This window comes from Buteo buteo, chromosome 22, assembly GCF_964188355.1.
Source record: "Buteo buteo chromosome 22, bButBut1.hap1.1, whole genome shotgun sequence".
In the NCBI taxonomy this organism is placed as follows: Eukaryota; Metazoa; Chordata; class Aves; order Accipitriformes; family Accipitridae; genus Buteo; species Buteo buteo.
In genome coordinates this window covers 6,878,937-6,902,053 of record NC_134192.1, presented here as the reverse complement: position 1 = coordinate 6,902,053, position 23,117 = coordinate 6,878,937, and the positions used below count along the sequence as shown (strand labels likewise).

Here is a 23,117-nt window from a genome sequence, read left to right as displayed (position 1 = left end):
TGGCGCACAGCATTATCTAGCTCTGTTCACACTCTCTCATATTCTCCTCCTTCCTTCTCTTCCTCCCTGGTTGACACAATTTTCCACTAGCAGTTTAGAAACTGATAGAAAAAATTACAAGTTCCCATGTATTCCTTCAATATTCAGAAGTCCCACTGATCACAGTGGGAAGTTTGCATATGAAAGGATCACAAGGTTGGGTTGTAACCAAAATTCATATTTGAAAAATGGCAAAAGCTTATGCTCTAAGCTTTAGAGATGATTAGAATGCAGCAATCCCATGTTTCTAATCCAGGCAGCTGGACAGCATAACGATATATAAAATAGACCAAAAGTTTCCTATTAAAACCACAATCTTGGTTAACAGGTATTTCATTGTTCTGTCTTTTCATATCAGTTCAGAAGAAATAAGCAATAAAGAGAGCATCCTACCTAACAAAAGCATGCAAAGGGCAAGAAAAAAATGAAGCTAATCACTGCTATCTTGGTGATGTCATATTTCAGTGCCCCAGTATTTTGTATCCCATTTGTGGCTTCTAAGCTGCTTCAAGCTCCTTGCTAACATTTGATTAAGACATCACATGGTGTCTTGAAGGTGATATGGCAGCTGCCCCCAGGCAATTTGAAACAAAAAATAGAGGTGTGAGTGCACCCACACACATATGGACTGTATTGACTTATACAGAACTGGTCTTCTGAGACTGGTGACAGATAGCCAATGAGCCTAGGTCTTTGGCTGTGCTCTGAAAAACACTGTTCTGACTGTAGATTTTGCTGACTTGTTTGGAGCAGTGTATTAACTCTCGCATAAACTGCCTGCACACATTTCTGTATTTTAAATGCGGTTCATTCTTTCATGGTTTTGTGAGCCTCTGTTTGATGACAAAGTAGCTCTTCGCTTGTCAAAGGCTGAATGCCACTTCTGTACAGCGCTGGAGCTTTTTGTGCCTAGCTATCAGTGCATGCCAGTGTTCAACAGCAAAGTGATGAATTCATAAAATGTACTAGCTGCTCAGCATTAAAAATTCTGCACCACTAGGATGTGATAATCGTACTGACTTTTGAGAAAATGTTTTGGGGTTTGGTATTACAAAAGGTCTTTATGTCTGGGAGTTGATGCTCTAACCCCTACTAGTATTGAGGAGACTTCAGCAGCATTCCCCCCCTCTCTAAATAGCGTACTTGCTGATGTGCTCAGCTTTTGTCTGATAGGCTAGTGAAGGCTTCCTTTCCCTTTTTACACTGCTGGTGACAGAATAAATTTTCTCTCCCCCAAGACTGTTTTTGGTAAATAAGATATCACAAGGATTTGAGCAAAAAAGCATTCTCACTGGAAGTATTCAGAAAGCTGTTTTGAAAGAGTTGATGTGTTTGCAAATCATGCAGATATGGATCAGAAACAATGGTATGTGACTGAGGTGACCAGTAACACAAAACCTAGAGAGCCAATACTTCCTTCATACAATATGTAAGGAAGATGAACAGTGCTATTGCCTTTAATTCCTCTGGAGGGTTTTTCACATGAATATGTATATGCAGGCCCTGCTGTTCTGTTTATAGATTAAGTTTTGGAAAACTGAGTTTCTTGTTAATGCTGAAGCTAGAAGGGGAAAGCGCAGCCATTGACTACATGTGGTTACATATAGTATGTATTTGATTACATTCAGTCATTAACTTGCTTACATCTCTGAATGTAGTGGTAAACAAGCAAAGTTTCTCACATTTATGTGACCATGTCATTTATGAGATGGGCTCCTGGAGGCACAGGAAAGAATGTCAGAGAAATGAGAAGAGGTACTCTGAGTATACAGTAGTCAAAAGTCTCTAATCTAGACCTACTTACATATACGGTCCTGCACCTATATTTCAACACAAAGTAACGAGGCTTCTAAGAGTTATAGAGCTTCTGCTGCTTTCACTGATTTATATTGTTTTCGGGTACCTAAATTAGAGACTTGGTTTCAGAAGGTAGTATTCATAGTTTAAATGTAATGCAAAATACAGCTACTCAGTACAGTTATTCTGTCTGCTTTTAAACTGTGAAAAAACGTGTATCACATAATGTGTTCTTTGAGTGTTTGAGCCTGTGCCCATTGAGGTCAATGACAAAGCTTCTATTGACTGCAGTGATACAGAATCAGGCCCTGAGGCTCAAAGAATTGGTGCATTGTTAATCCCTTGGTTCTAGCAGGCAAAAGGGGCTTGTAAATGCATATCCCACTGCCAGTAAATGAATGCCAAGCAGTTAGCATTTCTTGCACCCAAAGCATATGCACTTCATATCCATATAGGTTTTTAGAAGTCTAAATGAAGTACAGTCCCTCCCTAGGCTCCCAGAGCTAACTTTTCTACCTTCAGATTAAAGCATCATTAATTAGCAACCCAAATTTTGCTGAATTAATCAGACCAAACACAATTCCAGCATATTTATGTATGGAACAGAGGTATAGTCTGCTTGTTTTATTATTTCCTCTGTCATCGATCACATACAGTACATTTTACAGAGTAAAGTTTTGAAACGATTAACTGCCCTGTTCCCCCATAGTACTTCACACATTTGATTGATTTCTAGTCATTTCATTCAGCCCTGACCTTGCTGTGCTATGGTCATTTCTATAGCTCCAAATACAGTTAATCTGTGCTTAGTGTCTAAATTTATAGCTGAACAACCAAAATATTTAAATATTAACTAACTTTTGCTTGTGTCTATATTCTTTTTGCCTTCCTGATATGATTTCAGTACTCTGCATATGAACTGTAGGGCCAGATCCTAAGGTCTGTAATCCTTTCTTTGGCAGAAAAATCTACTGAAAATGGAAGTACACTCCCCAAATTTGCAAGGTTATTTGGCTCTATCTCCTTTTTTTTAGAAAACAGCCTATTTAGAGAATACCTATGGATGTCTTTCAAACACTGAAAAACATTAGGCAAGTGGCATAAGGGTTGGGGAGAATATAGACAGTTTTCTAATAATCTGAATCCAGAGGTAGGGAACATTACCATGTTTCTGTGAAACAGCTTTCCTTTCCATGCTGCTCCTGGAATAACAGAGCTGCTTTTGTTAACCAACCTACCTTTCATCTCCAAATCATTTTTTGGGGTAGAATACAAATCATGTACTCTACCGAACAGAAGGAAAAGCCATAGAGCTGAATTACATGCTAACCCCTACCTGAGCAGTTTTGCCCAGAGTAGGAAATCTGTTTATTGCATGTTCTCACTCAGCAGTCCTGCTCACATTTTTAAGAATCAGTTATGCTGGCTTTCCTGCCAAAAATAGGCTTTCACTGCTCTCTTGCTTCTGTTTTTCAGAAAGAGCTAACATAGCTTGCATATGCAAGCTGGATTCTTATGAGCAGCTTCAACAGGACTGGAAGTTTCAGAAGTTTCACTGTGTTACACTTGATAAACTCCACTGACAGGCTTCAGGCTGCAAGGACATCACTGGTGGTGCAATTAGAAGGCAGTGGTATCACACACAAACCATTGAGGGCCTTGTTTAGCCTTTAAAGACTGTACTTGGTTGTGAGATTGGGAAGGGAGAGAATATGACTTGACTCTCAGGGCCCCAAATGAGTCTGCAGAACTCTGAGCTTGAAAGTGCATTTTTAATCTTAAAAGGAATATGTTTGGTACAAGTAATCAAGAGATGCATAGGACTCCACAATGCTGTTTTTACAAAGCTGCTGCAAATTTCTGGGTGAGTTGGAAGCACTCAACCTTCTGAATCAGAAATATATTTCCTCTTATGGGGAATGTATACATATACGTACTGCATATTTTTAAGATATGACAATCATGGCCTAAACTAAAATTAGAATAGTATTTCCTCCTTTTTGCCTTTGTGATCTAATGACTTGGAGTCCAGTCTGATGTCCACTGATGTCAGTGAGGGTTTCTTATTCACTGGCACCAGAACTTTATCTCAAGGTTACATCTTTATATTTCTAGGCTTAATGGTCTGATGACCTTGAGGCAGTCTGTGAACTTTGAAAAATGCTTTTGCTACTAAGAGCTGCCATTCAGCTTCCTTTTGGCTTCAGTAGCCTAAGTGGTCTTGTAAGTTCCAAACCCTCACTAATTCAGCAAAAGCCTTTTGATGAACACCAACTAAATTGAGAGAGCAGATCTTCCCTGATGAACCAATTTTGGAAATTTTAGTTATGTTTTGTCATCAAAAATGAACGTTGCTGACGGATGTGAGAAGTGCTGTCAGCTGATCTTTGCGTTTTTAGCTTACAGCTATAGTTCTGAGAAAATTATTTTCATGTATCTATTTTAGAAGATCACTATCAGCTTATTTGAAATGTATCATAATCAAGGCATACGTGAGCGTAATGTTATGGGGACTCTGCTATTTGACCAAATGACTCTTTGTAAATATGAAAACTACAGGAATAACCTCTTACAAAAAAGCTGGTACGTATATTGCATACTGAAAAAACCCACAGAAATTAGTTGACTTTCAGTTCATTATTGTGCAATGTATGGAAAATGCATTCACTGAGAACAAGTAAAACAGCTGGATTCTGGTCTTGCTTTAAATACAAATCTCAGCACTTACTAAGTTCCCAATGTCATCTCCAATGTGAAATAGCTGGTTTAGCTTGAATAAAGTTGAGGAGGCTGTGGCCCGAGCTAAACCAGCAGAATATATCTGGAGTACATGACCATACTCACAGAGTTGTGCACCTATGTGGAGACATGTCAATCACGGCCTTACATTTACTTGGGTTTGACAGTAGGTCTGCAGGGGTATTTGACAGGCTGTTAATTGTCACTGTCTTGAGTTTCTTCATGTATTGACTCCTGGAGTATTCTAGAACAATTTCTGCCTTTTCTGAATTAGTTTCATCCTCTGAATTACAGTGTTACCCCCAAGCCTCTTTTTCCTAGTCAGGCAGGGTCCTCTCCCCAAAAATTGTATGCAAACTGACCTGTTAGAGCAACATCACTGGGCTGGTAATTATCATTTATCTGTATGGCTATTTGCTGCTGACTGCTGACTGAAAAGGAGCTGAGAGAGCTCCTGGCACTCTGAGCCATATTTTACAGCTAGCCATTGCTGTATTTACAATGCAGCCCACTGAGGTGACATATTCCAGCATTCTTCCACAAAAAGGGACAGAGCATGTGGAACGAAGGGTCAAATGCTGAGTAGAGGTATATAAACTGGCAGGTAGCTTCTAGCAAGATCCAAGTGGGAGACAAATTATTCAGAAACTACAGGGTCAAGGAGATGCAAATCTTGAAAAACTGTGGTCATTATGGTCCAATTCATACAGAATTAGAATAATGCCCTGTCTCCTTCTTGCTTACCACAGATATTTTATTTGCTCTTCATGCTCTCAATACATTAGGAAGTCCATAAAAGGGATATTTATCCTCCAAACTGAATCCATAATCCAATCAGATGTATATAGCAAACACATGACTTCATGTGTGCCTCAAAGCTAGACTCCTCACTGAAAACTTTAGGAGTGCTGATCTACTTAGAAGTTGAATTCAGCTCCAATGGCAAAGCCAGGTTCAAAGTTCATGTATATCTAGACATAAGGGACTGTGTAATGCTGGGTGGAATGGTGTGGCCCTAAAGCTATGAATAAGCCTGCAGTGAAAACATACCCTTCGGTGCTGCTGTCATTGGATTTCACCTTTGACAGCAGAATGTTTCCCTAAAGAATAACAGAAACAAGTGCTTTCCAAAAGATTTCCAGCATGTCGCTTTTCATATATACTTAATACTTCAAAACCTCGTAACAGCACTCCAGAAATTTACAGCACCAAGGAGCCCTATTTAGCAACGCCTTTCCATTAATCTGCTTTTTTTTTTTTTTTCTTCAAAGGCATAATTATGTTAGAAATAAGGAAAGCAACTGTGTATTCACGGTCCAATTTAATAGGCCCCAATACTTTGCTAAAGCACTGCAGTGGATCAGTTGGAGTTAATTATTATACAAGATTACATTGCAAATAACAACAGTATGTCAAAGTAATGTGTAAGGTCTGCCTTGCAACACAAAAGCGAGAAATTTCAAAGTTAAGTCTAAAATCGTGTGTTTGCATTTCCTCCTTAACTCACTACATTACACTTGAAGTATTACAGCCCCAAAGAAACCTTGTGTAAGATTGGCTGCTTCTTAGCTAACCCTTCTGATAACTGTGTACAGCTGGTTAACAAGATGGTGTTAAGGACAATTCTGAATTGTCTTGCTTTATGGAGATTTAATTAACTGGTTAATAACTGTGAAAGTAATTGTGGAGTTGATGGTGCTCAGAGTCAGTGTCATAACCTAGGTACAGGAGGCAGAGCTACTCTTTTTGAAAAAGAGTGATTTTTATGTAAACAGGTTTCAAGGTAGAACTATAAGGTGACCTCTCTGCCACCTTCCCCCTCGCTGCCACCTTCTTCTTCTTCAAAAAAAAATCCCATGCTATTTTATAGTTTCTGATGTATGAAGAACAAATAGCTTATGAGATATTTAAAAAAAAAAATTCTAGTCCTGCCTTTCCTGTTGTTTCCTAGCCTCCCTTGCACCTCAACACTATGGATATGTAGGAACAAAATAGGCTATTAGCTTTATTCAAAGACCATTGAAGTCAGTAGAATGATGCTTAATGAATGTAATGGTTTTTAGATTAAACTCTAGGTTACTGCATCACAAGTACCAAGGAAACAGCATCTGACTCATGAAAAGGAGGGATTTGACTTGATTTACATTTATTGTTTTGCATTTGTTAAGACACACAAATTATTATCCGAGATTGAGCGTCCAGTTATGGTTTGATGTTTTAAACAGTTCTCTGTGGTACCAGAGGGGCCTCTGGTAGAAAGGGGAACAATCACATTTGATATCCCTAATATTTAGAAAGCAATATAAAAGATAAAATAATAATTTAAGAGTAAAAATCTTTCAAGATTTCTTTAAATAATTTGAAGCAAGAAAAATCACAGTGCTTTTTTCAGTTAATTTTGCATTCTTGAAATATGATTCTTCGGGGGGTACATATGCAGCTAAGCTAAACAGTAAAAACAAATTTTAAATTCAAGATTATAGAATCATTTTTAAATGAAAGGAAATTTCTGCCTAAACTTTAGTCTAAAGGGATGCCCAGAAGGATTGTGGGGTCTGCTACCTAGTTCCTAAGCAATACACATGGAAGGGTGAAAAGAGTGAAAACAAATATATAGATCATTCACTGGTGTGCAGGCCTTGATCAGAATCTTTCTGCCATGCAAACTATGATAACTGCAATTACAGAGCAGAAAAGTCAAATACAATGAATCATAGAATCAGAGAATGGTTTAGGTTGCATGGGACCTTAAAGATCATCTAGTTCAACCCCTCTGCTGTGGGCAGGGACACCTTCCACCAGACCAGGTTGCTCAAGCCCCATCCAACCTGGCCTTGAACGCTGCCAGGGATGGGACATCCACAACCTTCCTGTGGGGCAACCTGTTCCAGTGCCTCACCACCCTCACAGTAAAGAACTTCTTCCTTACATCTAATCTAAATCTACCCTCTTTCAGTTTAAAACCATTACCCCTTGTCCTATCACTACATGCGCTTGTAAGAAGTCCCTCTCCGGCTTTCCTGTAGGCCCCCTTTAGGTACTGGGAGGCTCCTATAAGGTCTCCCCAAAGTCTTCTCTTCTCGAGGCTGAACAACCCCAACTCTCTCAGCCTGTCTTCATAGGAGAGGTGCTCCAGCCCTCTGATCATCTTTTTGGCCCTCCTCTGGACTTGCTTCAACAGGCCCACATCCTTCTTGTGCTCAGGGGCCCAGAGCTGAACGCAGTACTCCAGGTGGAGTAGAGGCAGAGAATCACCTCCTTCAACCTGTTGGTCACGCTTCTTTTGATGCAGCCCAGGATATGGGTGGCTTTCTGGGCTGCAAACACACATTGCTGGGTCATGTTGACCTTCTTGTCAACCAACACCTCCAAGTCCTTCTCCACAGGGCTGCTCTCAATCCATTCATCGCCCAGCCTGTATTTGTGCTTGGGATTGTCCAACCCATGTGCAGGACCTTGCACTTGACCTTGTTGAACTTCATGAGGTTCACCTCTCAAGCCTGTCAAGGTCCCCCTGGATGGCATCCCTTCCCTCCAGCATGTCAGCCACACCACACAGCTTGGTGTTGTCAGCAAACCTGCTGAGGGTGCACTCAATCCCGCTGTCCATGTCACCAACAAAGATGTTAAACAGTGCTGGTCCCAATACCAAACCCCTGAGGAATGTCACTCATCACTGGTCTCCACTTGGACATTGAGCTATTGACCGCAACTCTTTGAGTGCGACCATCCAGCCAATTCCTTATCCACTGAGTAGTCCATCTGCCAAATCCACGTCTCCAATTTAGAGACAAGGATATCATGTGAGACAGTGTCAAATGCTTTGCACAAGTCCAGGCAGATGACGTCTGTTGCCCTTCCCTTATCCACCACGCTGTAACCCCGTTGTAAAAGGCCACCAAATTTGTCAGGCACGATTTGCCTTTAGTGAAGTCACGTTGGCTGTCACCAGTCACCTCTTTGTTTTCCATGTACTCTAGCATAGTTTCCAGGAGGATCTGTTCCATGATCTTGCTGGGCACAGAGGTGATACTGACTGGCCTGTAGTTTCCCGGGTCATCCTTTTTTCCCTTTTTAAAAATGGGGGTTATGTTTCCCCTTTTCTAGTTAGCAGGAACTTCTCCGGACTGCCACAACTTCTCAAATGTGATGGATAGTGGCTTAGCCGCTTCACCCACCAGTTCCCTCAGGACCCGTGGATGCATCTCATCAGGTCCCAGGCACTTGTGCACCTTCAGGTTCGTTAGATGGTCTCGAACCTGATCTGCTCCTACGGTGGGCAGTTCTTCATTCTCCCAGTTCCTGCCTTTGCCTTCTGCAACTTGGGCAGTGTGGCTGGAGCAGTTCCCAGTGAAGACTCAGGGAAAAAAATTCGTTGAGTACCTCAGCCTTCTCCATGTCCCAGGTAACCAGGTCTCCCATTTCCTTCCAGAGAGGGCCCACATTTTTCCTAGTCTTCCTTTTATCACCGATGTACATATAGAAGCTCTTCTTGTTGCCCTTGATGTCCCTGGCCAGATTTAATTCTATCAGGGCTTTAGCTTTCCTAACCTGATCCCTTTTAGGGCTTTAGCTTTCCTAATCTGATCCCTTTAGAGTCCATTTATCCTACTCCACAGTAGAATTTATTTCACTAATCTAAGGTGCTTTACACTGGATGAGGATTTGGTCCAGTGTATTTTGAAAAGTAACACTAAGAGCTGTGGGACTATGAACACAAGATAGATGGGTGCCTCTTCCTTGACTTTGTCTGAGTCAGTTACACAGTGAAGTCTGCTTTCAAACTTACTAAAAGTAATGGTGGTATAAACAACACAGAGCTTCATCATCAAAAGTAAGATGCTCTAGCAACATCACGGGTTAGACAAAGTTCCTAAAAATAGACATTCAGTGATAGTAGTGATCTTACCTTCATGTTAGTACTTGAGTGCTTAGTTATTATTGAGTGCTTATGAGGACACAACAGAACTCAAAACAGGATTCTAGCAGTTTACATGTTCAAGAGCAACTTCAAGATAAGCTGATACTAAACCAATATTTAACAGATGATAATAAATAAATATCTCTTTTCATGCAAATCAGGTTTGTGGACTCCTTGGGACTCATGGGCTGCTTCTGAAGAGTCTGCAAAAGGTAATTAAGAAGAGTAAATCTATTGTCAGTCAACTTCAATTTGCTATATAAGGACCACTGCAGATCTACTGGAGAATGCTTAAGACTCTTCAAATTGATACAAGGTGAGAATTGCTATTACAAAACCCTCTGCAATTGTTTTTTCACTCCTTATGCCTTCTGTTGTGCTGAAAGAGCAATCAAATAGTCAGTCAGTTTTATACTGTAACTATCAAGATCCAGCACAATTGTTACAAGGTGTGACTTGCGAAGCCAAACAACTTTTAATTAGGAATGAAAGTTTCATAAAGCATGAGAACAGTTCTGTTAACATTGGCTATGTTGTTACTATCAGGTCTTTTTAAATAAGCCACTGGGTTTCTGAAGGATTTGCTTGTCTCCTGAACACCGCAGATTATCAGAACCACATTGTGTTACTCACATCAATGTAAGTGTACCACTGTAGTCATCTTTGTACTTTCAGTTAATCCCACTGAAATCAATAAACCAAATCATGTTAGGTGAAATTCATCTCTGTGCAGATGGACAATGCAAGTCCTTCACAATACAACAAAATATGATTTAAAGATTGTATATTAGATCTTTTAGTATACATGGATCAAAATCTCCAGCCTGTGGGTTAGACTGCGATGTTGCAATAGGATATCTCTCTTTTCCTATGATTTTTCTCTGTTGCCTTCTCAGATTCTGGACTGTTCCATAAATTCCCTATATTGACAGCTTGCTAGCTTCCTTGGTGTTTTTCTTCATACATTGTGTTGTTAAAGCTTCAGATGCTGTTGGAATTGGATGGCAGGTAAGTCTTTAAGTGAGAGGAAAAAAAAAGGTCTTAAAGCACCAGAGCTGCTCATTCTTACCACATATGCTATATGGACCTCCTTCTTCTAAGGAAATGCTTTCTTTTCATGGAAGTTGCATAGGGAAATCTTTTCACATTAAAGGTGACATTTCTTGCGTAGTGACAAAGCAAGGGAGAGACCAATGCTCCACAGACAATATATTCCCCAGGACTAAGGGAGACACAGCTTAAAGTTCCTTTTCTGTCTAATTTCCTTCCCATATTAACTAATACCTTATTTATGTGAATTGGATTAACTTTAAAAAAAGAGAGTGAGTGATTCCATACCCTAGTGTTGCAATGGCTGACTCCAGAAGTAAAACAGGTTCTTCGAAATTAGCAGAGAACTGAATGTCAGTTTTCTGCATAACTTAAAAATTTGTAATCACCAGACTGATGCCTTAGGGGAGGGTAGGAATCTCTGTCTGATCAAGTGGAACAGAACAAATCTGAAATCCTTAAAACTTCAGTGAAAAATGTAAATTCTTTTTGTCTAAACATTCATTTCTAAGAATCTATGTGCTGTTTTCCAAAGACGTTTTCATTAAAAGACACTACTGCAGATTTGAACTGAGATGAGGTGAGTTATGGTAATATACAAACACACACTGGGACGAAAATAGACTTTTGATTGGCAAACAATCATCTGAAGTGATTATTCACTACTTAGGGCTAAAAGAGATTGTCTTTAAGAATATATTTCAGTAATTATATACAGAAATTAAATATTCAGTGGTCAGATATTGCACATTTGAAGTGGGCATGAACTAGATATAACTTCCAAGATTGCTTGAAAACTGTATTCATAGGTATAAAACAAAGAGAGAGGATTCACTTTAACAGTATATAGGGGATACCATTACTTTTTTACTTGATTTACTGTTTCCTTAAGTAATAAATATAGATGAGCACAGCAACAGTACAGGTTTAAATAAGAATTGCAGGGCTGTGTTATGCCAGCAGTGCCTAGCGTACAGTTAATCAGAAAGGAGAAGGTAATATAAATTGTTTCTGACATTATGGGACTATAATAACACTACATTTCCACCAGCCCCGTAGCTCTTAGAAGAATTAGAAGTATGTATCCTGAAGATACCACAAACCCAAGAAAAATGAAGACATTTGTACATGCTGACTGTTTCCACATTTGTGTCTTAGTTGTGCAATTGTAATATATATAGGTTATTACTGTAACAGTCCATGTTCCATTCTGATAAAAATTCCTGCATGAATTTGCTTCTGCTACCTAAATTTGAATTAGACTCCAGTAATGGAGTAATGACTTTTATTTATCAACAAGTTTCCTCTTTGACCCTGTTCCTATACAAATCTTGATCATCCTTCCATGTACTAGAACATATTTCTATGTGCCAGATGATATTATTCTGCCAGGATGTATTGGGCAAATGCCTAGCTCCAATGATAGGGGTAATAAACCTACCATACACTTCTGTGGTTCCAGGATTTCACCTGTTAACTGTTCTTAGAAAAAATGAGCAACAACAAATCAATGGTTCAGGTAGTCTCCTATCCTGTCTCTAATGCTGACTGGTACAAAAACTTTCAGAAAATGTTAGACATACTGTAAATTCTCATCATGCATAAGAAAAACAGGTCTTTCTTGAGGCATCCAGGAGCTACTTTTTGCTATGAATTCTGAATATTAATCCCAGCAGCTTTTTACTAGTTAGTCTAATGCATTTACTCCACTAATTCACATAAAATTTGAAACTTTTAAAAACAATTATTTTTGCCAAGAATACTGTGTAGAAGACAGCTTTATAGATTAGCTATAAAGTGCATAGCAGAATATTTCTGTTAAAACTGTCTCTTGTCTGCTGCCTTTTAATTTCATTTTATGTCTCTGTTATTGCATGGTAATGAAAGGTAAACAGGAGAGCTTCAATAGTTTGTTCTATGCCCACTCATAATATAATCAAATCTTAACTAGATGTCCTTTTGACCTGTTTTCCAAAATGTATGAAGCTGTAACGTCTGTATTCATTTTCCCTCTTTTGACACCGTACTTTCCCCTTGACTCCTTCTATCTGTAGTTTCATCTTCTTCCTGAATCCCTTTTCATCTTTGCTTCTGTCTCTCCCCACTATCACTCTATCTGTTAACTGTCTATTGCAGAATTAATCAGTTTAGCTAATCAAAATGCTGACATTAATATAAAGTTCAGTTAATTGTTTGTCCTTTGTTTTTATGAAGAAATAACCAGTTTAAAACAAAAAAAAAAGGCTGTAAGACACAATTGGTAATACATTTATTGGCAATTATAACATGATTTGGTTGGTATTGGGAGAAGTACAATGATTTCTAGAGACTCGCTGCCTGAGCTTCTCTTGCAATTAGAAACAGGAATGACAAAAGTGATAAAGTCAGCTTAGTGCAGTTAGGGTGAAGCTTGAGCCACAGAATCCTGGTGTAGATTTTGCCATGACTTTATGCTAACACTATGGGTTTAGCCTAGTAACATCAGAAAGCTCAGTGAGAACGCTGTGTCCCAAATTCCATAGCATTTTTCTAATCCACTATTAGACATTACATTGAGAACACATTAGCTAATTATAAATCATTACCTCCTCCTGCTCAGGTAGATAGTACTCAGAATCCCCTAGTGTCCCAGAGCACTATAAATCATCTAAACATGAAGCTCTGATTATCCTGCAAATTCTTGGTTGTATTTAGTTAGGGGAGGTTTGGGAAAGCATCTGGTATGACCTCGGTTACCATGGAACTCATTAACTCGAGTCACTGAGCATCCCTAGCAAAGTATATAAACTACTTGCATGGCATTAATATCCACATAAAGCCAACTAAACTCCTACCATTTTGTCCAAGGACATGCTGGGTTCGCTGTTAAGAAAGATAAACTGGGATGGGGTCTCTTTGGGTTTCTCCAAAATCTGTATGGGACAGCTGCTGTACCATTTGTATCTGCAAATAGTACCATGAGACTAATTGCCTAAGCAAAAAAGCAAAGTGTGTATTGAAAATGATAATAATGACATGTATATTAGGGACTTCAGGAGGAAAAATGTGGGTGGTAATGAAAATTTATTTGTCTCTTAGCACGGATATATTTTGGATTATAACAAGACTCTCCATTTTGAGATGAGGCTGTGAAGCACCATTTTATTTGAGATGAGATACCCACCCTACTGGCTGTGTATGAAAATGAGATTCTGACACACGCCACCTTCATTCATGGCTATTTTATCTCTTCTCTTGTTCTAACATCTATAATGTTAAACATAATTTCTTTCATAATTTTGTCAGTACATCATCAGCTGTCAGTGTGGCAGGGGGCAGTCAGCCTGGAATACACAGCTGCAGGGATGGAGAGAAGAACTTTGTGAGAGCAAGTGAAGAGGAAGAAAGTAGAGCCACTAGGAAAGGACACAAAATAGAGGACAGCAGGACTGTGGAGAATGTGTTAGAAATGGGCTGGAGGTGGGTAGAATGGGGAAAGATAAGTAGTTTGCAACCAGAGAGAGAAATTATTTGGCTATAGGAACATGGTTTTCACAACTATCTTGAATGTCTAAACTTCATGTACCTGTCAGTAGTTTTCAGATCTGCTATGCTCACCAAAGGACACTGGAGAGAAGAGTGCTCTACAGCGAAGCTGGGCTGCTGCTCATGACCTTAATTCTGGGTCTGAAACTTCCTGTCTAGGTGAGCTGGGCCAGTTGCTTCCCTCAAGTTTTTACATCTGTAAGAGAAGAATACAGTCATGCTTCATGGGGATCTTTACGGGAATTCATAAGTAATATCTGTAGAGTGCTTTGAGCTTGTGGAGTGCTATAAAGATGGACTTTATACTCCACCTGTCCATACAGATAACCATTTCCTTAAACAGATAAAGTGACAACTGCCATCTCAATCTAAACAGGGAACATTACCAGAAACCCTGCAGCCTGATCCCTACTCCTGCCTGAACTGGAATAGACTCCATTTTCTGGGCACGATTCTCAGAAAACAACACACATGTAGCAACCAACGCATGCACCTAGGAGTAAGTAGGAGTCGCATATATGCTGCTAAAGGCATATGTTATGCTCCTGCATCATTAATGGGATGCCCTGTTCTTCACCTGTGCCTTTGGCTTCCTTCAAGAGTAGTGGTTTGAATCTCTGATGTTATTTATTAGCATATGTGCAATAACCTGCCACCGTCTCACATCTCGCATACTTATGCGACGCTAGAGCCAGTGGCACTGGTTGATTATTTTGCAAATGCGAAGCCAACTGCTTTTGATATTATCCCTAACTCAGCTGAACCAAAGAACACCAAAGTTTGAGATTAAGAAAAGATAAAAAAAAAGGCAAGCAGAGTAGGACCAAGGGAAAGCGACCTCCTGAAATCAGAGGAAAAAGAAACATTAAGTGAAGAACAATCTTCCCTAGGCCTGTGAGATGGACTAGGTCACCCAATATCTCTTTTCTGTCTCCATTTTCTACAGTTTTGTGAGCATCGAAGCAGTGAAAAGAGCTGCAGGATTCGTAGAGTGAGGTGTCAAGGGGACAGAGCCCTCAGAATACCAAGCTTTGAGCAGAAGCACAGTAGCTCCCTACGAATGTGCAGGCCAGGGGCGTACCAAGATCGGTGCTCAGCCAAGAGGTGGGTAGCTGAGCGGTACACAGGGTGTCCAACACGCACCTGCCTGCTGCCCTGCGGCCACGGGGCAGGCCACGCTTTGTGCTCTGTGCTGGAGCGACGCAGCTTCTGACAGAGCTGATCCCTGTCTTTTTCCAACATAAGGGATGAAACAGGGCGACTTTGTTGGGTTTCCATCCTTTAGAGGAGGTTGGGAAGGACCTAACACTCCCTTGCGTGGGATAAACTCATCCTTGTCTTTCTTGACTTCACGGCACCGTGGTCGGATGAAGGCGGGAGCCTCCCCCCCTCAGGCGTTAGCACCGCAGGAGGGACGGGGATAACTCGGGGGCAGGGCAGGCAGCCCCTCCGGTAAAAGTGCACCGTCCCTCCGCGCTCCTTGCCGGCTGCCCCGCGGCCCCTTCCAGCCCTCCCTCCGGCCGCCCTCACGCTCCCGCCCCGCCGCCAGCCCTCTCCCCTCAGGCGGGGCCGCGCTGGCCCTCGCCCCTCGGGCGCCTTCCTCCGCCCGCCGAGGGGCAGGCCCGCCGGCACCCGCCTGCCCCCGCCCTCACGGGGCCTCTGGGCGTCGTGTCCCGGCCCTGAGGCGCCCCTGCCGCCTTTGGGCCCCCGGCCCTCAGGCGCTTTCAGCGCCCGCCTTCCCCGGCCCTGCCCCACCGCCGCCGCCGCCTTCGGGCGCGGGCAGGACCCGGGCCGCATCCCCCCCCGCCCTCCTCTCCCGGCTCCGGCTCGGCTCCCCGCCTCCTCCCCCGCCCGCAGACAGGCGCACGCACCGCACTCACTCACTCCTCGCACACACTCACACACACACACACACACACACACCGAGGCGATGCAGCTTTAAAGGGGCCAGCTGCAGCCCGGGGGCCGGCCCACGTGAGGCCGCCGAGCTCCCTCCGACCGCAGCCCCGAGCGCTGCCGCCGCCGCGGCCGGGTAGACGCCAGCGCCGGGGCTGGGCGGGCCGAGCGGAGCCGAGCGGAGCGGAGCCGAGCGGAGCGGCGGGCGGCTGCCAGCCCGCCTCACGCCAAGTTTGATCGATAACCCCCCTCCCGGCCCGGGCGGAGCAGCCTCGCCGGCTCCGCTACCCACCATCTTTGGGGGAAGTCCCTGCGCTGGGGGGGGGCTGCTGGAGACGGGGGGGAGAAAGGCAACCTCGCAGCCAATGAGCCCTCCCAGGCTGGGGTGAAGACAAGAGGAGAGGGATTTGGGGGAAAAAAAAAAAAAGAAGAAGGGAAGAAAGGAGGGGGAACCATCCTCCCCGCTACCTCCGCCAGCATCGCCACCACCATTGACACTACTCCGAGTCTCCAGTTGCGCTCATGCCTGTGCCGCCAGTTTCGTTTTAGGGGCTGAACCGCAGGGGCTGAAGAAAATGGGGCAGAGCGCGCCCCGGACCCTCCTGCTGCTGCTGGCGGGGCTGCTGGGGGAGGCTCTGGCAGGCTTCCCCAACACCATCAGTATCGGTAAGCGCCCGCCGCGGCACCGCGACCCGCTCCTTCCCCCCCCCACTCCCCCCCGCCAGCCGCGGGGAAGTTGTACCGAGGGGGAGCGGGGGGCCACCCCGGGCGCAGCCGGCTTTAGGGGCGCGGGCGGCCCCGGCGGCTGCCCCCGGCTCCTCGGCCGTTGTCGTGAGGGAGAGGCGAGGCAGAAACGGCGCCCGGGCTGCGCTGGCGGGCGGCGGTGAGCGGTGGCGGGCGGCTGGTGCTGCCGCTGCGCTGTCCGTTCCCCTCACGGAACGGCGGGAGGATTTGGTCCGTGGCGATGCGGAACGGTGGCCCCGGAGCTGCGCATCCCACGGTAGCGGATAAGGCGAGGGAGGCACGGCGCGAAGGTGTGCCGGCGTGCCCCAACCCCGGGGCCGAACGAGCCGTGAGGCTGAGGGGACGCGAGTGAAACTTGGGGTTTTGGGTTTTTTTTCCCTGCCTCTCCCTTGGAGCAGCGCTCAGCCGTGCCTGTTCTCCAGCAGACCGTTTCAAGCCGCACGTTTGCCACGCCACCCGTGTCCTTAGCAAATAACTCCACGGAGACGTTGTTTGGGTAGTCTGGAGATAATGTAGGAGCCACGGTTCGAGTTAGACTTTTAAATCGGCGTGTGGGCATCCGTGTGGAAGTGGCCTGGTGTACAAGGCGCACCTGCAGCTCCCAGTGACTCCCGACCGCTCGGGGGGCACCTGGATGTGATGTGTGGCTTTAAAAGCCCAACTTTGGACTTGGAGTATGTATTTCATGTACACGCTCTGTCAGGATTACGTGCTCAGGCTCAGCCTGCTCCTGTTCATTCTTTCCCGAGATGTGCAGTGTGCGAATGTAACTTACTGCCGCTGTTTCTCCTCAAAATTCATTCTGAAATACCTTTTCCCTTTTTTCTTTTTTTCCCATCCTAGGTGGACTTTTCATGAGGAACACTGTTCAGGAGCACAGTGCATTTCGATTCGCTGTGCAGTTATACAACACAAACCAAAATACGACGGAGAAGCCCTTCCATTTGAACTATCATGTAGATCACTTGGACTCTTCCAACAGTTTTTCAGTGACAAATGCTTGTAAGTAAATACATGCTTTTTTAAAAAAATACTTATTTGTTATCTAGCCTTACATTCAATTTCTCCCTGGTAGCCCAGAGTTCTTGTTCATATAATGTAGTGCAACAAATGCATGTACTGACATGAGGTTTAGTAGATTTGCAGCATTATATGGTTGAATAATACCTTAGGGAAACTTCTCTCACCACTTCTTTTCACCCCTTTAGTTTTGTTTTCCAGAAAAACAACCATGTTTTTTATATAGCAGCGCTGTGTAGCTGTGATCAGTGAATTGCTGCTGAAGTAACATCCCTTTTCTGTTGAGGCTACAACCTAGTCGTGTGAAACAGTATGATTTGCAAATAATACCATGTAGGAATAAAACAGAAAGAGCTGTTTACAAGTGACCTTGAGGGGACAAAGCTAGAGGGGCTTACTTGCCTTCTCTGCCCTGAAATACTGGGTTGTTTTCTTACAGTGAAAGTCCTGTTAAAAGCTGAGACGACTGTAAACTGACGAATACTGTTAGAGCTGAGGGGAGAGAAAACGGAATCAGAATGCTTAGCGTTACGAGAAATAGCTCTGCACAAGCCATAATACTTATAATTTGAGCCTTTATTAACAGAAGCAGCACAATAGAACTTTGAGTAGTGTTAATGTGGTGTTAAAATGTGAAATCTCTTTCTGAAAGACTGGTGCGTGTTCTGCATTTTAAAAAGTATTCCTTTACCAATAGTAGTTCCTCAATATTTGTTTTACCGGTATGTCCAAATTCAGTTTTATTGTAAACCTTCGAAGATGAATGGAGTCTTCTTGTGAGGTAGTTGCATGCACTTTGCAGTATACAGAAATACGCCTGTGTATGATCTAAAGGACCTCTGAATGCAATGTACTAACTTTGTGTTATGAACGGGATTCCTGTTCATACACTCACAGCATAAAATCTTCAAAGAGGAAGCATTGTAGTAAAATAATGAAGTATTGGAGTACAGAAAACTGGTATATCTTGCTTTAAAACAATTCCTTGTTTAGAGGATCTTATTTCTTTAATTTTTTGTTTGTTGGGGATAGGATAGTTCTTACATTCCTGTCCCACGCTGTATAATTGGAAGGCTGGACAAGTAGATATGTTATTCTTCTAGGATTTCAGGTATTTCCCAAGAAAGTTGATGGTTAGAAAATATACAATAAGGAAATATTTGGACAAATTTTGGATTGATACTCTAACATATCCCCCATGTGACTGCTTCTTGCTAGTGCAGCATTACACTTTTAAAGGGCTTTGTATCAGCACCTTCAAAACTTTTGCAGAGGGGTTGATTATATGATATGCAATAAAAATATTCGGTGAAGTGGAAAAAAATGGTAAATAAAAGTGTGTCTGTACTTTGCATCTTATTTTACTACTCCTATCCAGCCGCAACAGCTCTTACAACAAACATCAGGCTATTAATCCTTAATCAGTGTAATCCCTTCAAGAGGCTGTATCTCAAACATAGTTTCCTAAATATCAATTATATGGATTTAAACTAAATACATTAAACTGCTTGGGTGATTAATTATTAATTGTTTTTTAAAAGTTCTATCAGCGCTTCTTTACAGATCCCACCAAGACAAGTGAACCACACACTCGTTCAGAGGCAGTCAGTGTATTAGTGTGCTTCTCATCTTCTGACATCTAATGATTTTTGTCATTTCTTAGTGAAAGCTGTGGCAATTTTAGTAAGATGAGGTGGTTTTGTGTAGTATAGGGCTGCATGTTCCAACATGCCTATTACCAGTGTAGTAAAACTGGGAAAAGTTAGATCTTTGGAGAAACCATAGACCAAGAGAATACCAACCTACAGTAATGTATTTAAAAATAGAAGATGTGAAAAAAGGAACAGAAGAAAGAAAATGAAAGGGTGACCTTGTCCGTAGCTATGTCAACCATCCAGTAATACTGTTGGTAGGAAAAGACTACGGTGAGTCCAAGTCACCAGTCATATAGGCCTCAGTAGCTCAAAATAAAAAAAATAGAACAGTAGTTGCTCCTTTTGGATCTGGAAACAATTATCTTTGAAAGTCAGAATGCTCATACATATCAATACATCAGGATGAACTAATAGCCTCTCACACTACCTGGCTAACACGTAAAACATTATGGCCTAAGTACCCTTAATCACATCCTCACTTCCCAGTGGAGTGGCAGATAATTTCAGGGTGCTGCCATATCCATGAAGGAATTCTTTCCACAACATTTTTACTTCTCTTGGAGATAAGCATAAATTGTCTCCAGCGCTGTCACACAGCCTTTTGATCAATATTTGCAATTGGCAGGGATCCATAGGAGAGAAACCTGCAGTGACTCTGACTGCCTTCACTGGAGAGGGAGACTGTGACTGACTTTGTGGTGGGATAGGTAAAGGAACTGAGGGGAAACCGGAGAAGGTAGCACGTGTAGCTTAAACCTAGTGCCTGTACTAGTCAGTATCCATAAAATAGTACTTTTCATTCTCCTTTGCTTTGATTTACATGATAGTGACTGTGGTAAGTGTTCATGTGTGCAGGAATTGAGGGGGGCTCCGCTCAGGAAAGACTTGCGTTCTTACTGTACAGCTGCACATCCCGCTTGGTGCAATCTGGTGCATTCCAGAGGCAGGAGAAAAAAATCACTTCTGAAGTATCCTCATGAGCCAGAGATAAAAAGCTCACCTCTGGTAGGGCTGATTTGGCAATATCCCAACATGGGAACAAACTTGTTTAGAAGCAAAAGAAAATTCCTGCCCTAAGCCCCTCCCTCTCATTCCTCTTCCAGTTAAATGATGCATAATTCGATTTATGTACATGTATTCCCTGCTTCACTGCTAGCACGGAGCCCCTCTCGGTATATTTAATTTACACACATGCATACAGTATTCATCCACTCTGTATTTACCTGCCCACCTATTTATTTAGCTGTATGATATCTTAACAGAGAGAAAATGCAAACACAGATGAAAATTCCAGTGTATTTAAGGGTGAATTGAAGTTTATCAGTTGGCTCTGGGGAGATTTATTACATCTTTTAAAATATGCAGCTTTTTGCCGTCAGAAAAAACAGAAAGGAAAAAAGTTAACCTGACCTGTGAATGAATAAAATCAAGTAAAACATGGATGTTATATTTTCTTCAAAAATGCTCATGTAGGGAGTGAGCTGGCTTTTTCAGAACAATATCAATATAACAAATCAAATGTATAAATTCATCACTGAAGTCTTTCATGCTTTTCTTATAACCTCTGATGAAGGATGTTAGTATTAATGTTGAATTACGCGTACAGTTCTGTAGATCATATTCCCTAGAAATAACCCGCGTATGTCTTTCTGCTCTGCACTTGTAGTGCACTATACTAACACTGCTCTAGCCTCTGCAGTGTCAGCTCATTAGCACACAGATCTCATATTCCCTCTCTGCACTGTCATTGCAAAAAATTGCTGTTGTACACCTTTACAGCCAACAAATGTGCACTTGCGTTATGTACAATTTTCAAGAAATATTTAGAAAAGTAAACTCAACCTTATATATAGTCCCCATGGAATTTCGCAAAAGAAAGCATTAGTTTTCATTAAAATCTGTTGATCATGTAATGATAGTGGTGGGATATGTACGGGCGAAAAGGGGCTGTGATTGCAGAATCTAATTAATGTACAGGCAGATTCCCTCTCTCAGCCAAACCTAATCTATCAGCCGCTAATTCTTGTCCCGTTAATTTTTCTGAGTCATTTCTCATATATCTTCTGAATCCAGAAGGCTTTTTTTATTTTACCAAATGTTGATGTGTAGTGTTTTTTCCACAGGCACTCCTTCTTTAAGAGACCACAAAAAGAGAGAAGATACAATGACATGCTTACCTTAAGTTGCTAAAATCCTGTAAGTGATTGTATGGACGCTTTCTTGAAGGGGTCTGATTTCAGACTTTATTAGAAAAATCTTTCTTTAGCATCCTTGCAGTCCTTGTGTTTAATCTTTAAAATTCAGCTTGGAAGATTTTAATGGAAAAAGTGCCTGTTTGTTGTAAGAACGTTGCAGAAAATGATACCACAGAGCTAGTAGCAAACAGTTTTTACAGTTTAACTGTATTACTCCCTTTCCCAAAGCACAGGTGCGCATATATATATGCTCACATGCATACTCACTCACACACGTGCACGCATGCACATGCACACGCACACACACACACACGCTTTTTCCTTAGGCGCTGCTCAGCATTTCTTTTTGCCAGTGGGCAGCTAATTTGCTTCCCTTGCATCTGTGTACTCTTTGGCCAGCTGGCAAAGGACACTGATGCTGAAAGTGGTCAGCTCCCTTCTGCCAAAAGCATAAGCATGTCTCGCTGAAAGTCTTGCCAAGTTTGGTCCGTGTACTGGTGGCTTTGCGTGTTTGGAGACCATGGGGTAGATGCCTCACTCTCCTGATAAGGAATGCACTGTGGTTTCTCCCAGCGTTCGGTGGTAAAACACCTGGAAATGTGCTTTCTACACAACTGTACTCATTACAGATCCCCGAAAATGCCTTTTATGCTGCAGAATGTGCTCAAGTGTTGTACGTTACTGCTGTATGACAAAGAAAATCAGCGGGCTTTAGTTTAGGGGTCAAAGCTTTTGCAATATTGGGCTAGGTCGAAAGGTGAAGGGTATGTTCCAGCTAAAGTTTGTTTCCACTTCATGTCAGAGCAGATGACTTGTCATTAAGCTGAACGTGATGTCAGCGTTAGCAGAAGGAACGATACCACTTTCAAGTATGTTTTATTATTTCTTACCTTCATTTTAAAATAAGCTGACACTCCTTTCTCTCCGCCTCTGCTGCACACATAGCATTTACATACTGTTTAGATGTTAGGGTTCCATTTAACTTACACTGTAGAGATGGAAAAAAATCTTACATGAATGGACACTTTTTTTGAGAAACTCTGAATTCACCAAATGAATGAAGAGTAAAGCACAATGAAGAGCGCCATTTACTTGTTCAGTTTCAGAAAGATCTTGTGCAGATGCAGAGATGAAATTGTTCACTTTTCCTATATAGCACTGGGCCTGGAGGACCCATGAGACTATTGACATGGGTTGGAGAGCTACTGATTAACTACACATTCCAATAAAATCTGTAACAGCTGCAGTTTATCTCTGGGAGGAAATGGAGATGCCATGATGGGAGACAAGCATGTGACAGTAGCTTTTAACAACAACAAAAAACCACAGTTTTGTTGAAGGCTGACTCGGGAGCTTGTCCAAGAGCCACATAAAACAGCGGGTTTCTTTCCTCTGGGTTCACTGTGTTCAGTGTCTGGGAGGTGGGAGGCTGTCCTACTGCAAGTGTAGGACTGTTATGCAAGAAGGTGTGAAATGAGGGAGCTGATGTATCTTTAATGATTCTTTATTGTCATTGTCACAATCCAGCGATTTAAC

The 23,117-nt window shown here is 42.3% G+C and overlaps 1 protein-coding gene across 2 annotated transcripts in view; it reads left to right on the top strand.

The window, feature by feature from the left end:
- Positions 1-16,029: 16,029 nt before the first annotated feature.
- GRIA3 (glutamate ionotropic receptor AMPA type subunit 3) overlaps positions 16,030-23,117 on the top strand; it is a 154,463-nt gene continuing 147,375 nt past the window's right edge. For both annotated transcript variants that reach the window (XM_075053769.1, XM_075053768.1), the window contains exons 1-2: positions 16,030-16,633; positions 17,555-17,713. In XM_075053769.1, coding sequence (XP_074909870.1) covers positions 16,543-16,633; positions 17,555-17,713 — 250 coding nt within the window. In that variant the 5' untranslated portion in view covers positions 16,030-16,542. The remainder of the gene's footprint in view (positions 16,634-17,554; positions 17,714-23,117) is intronic.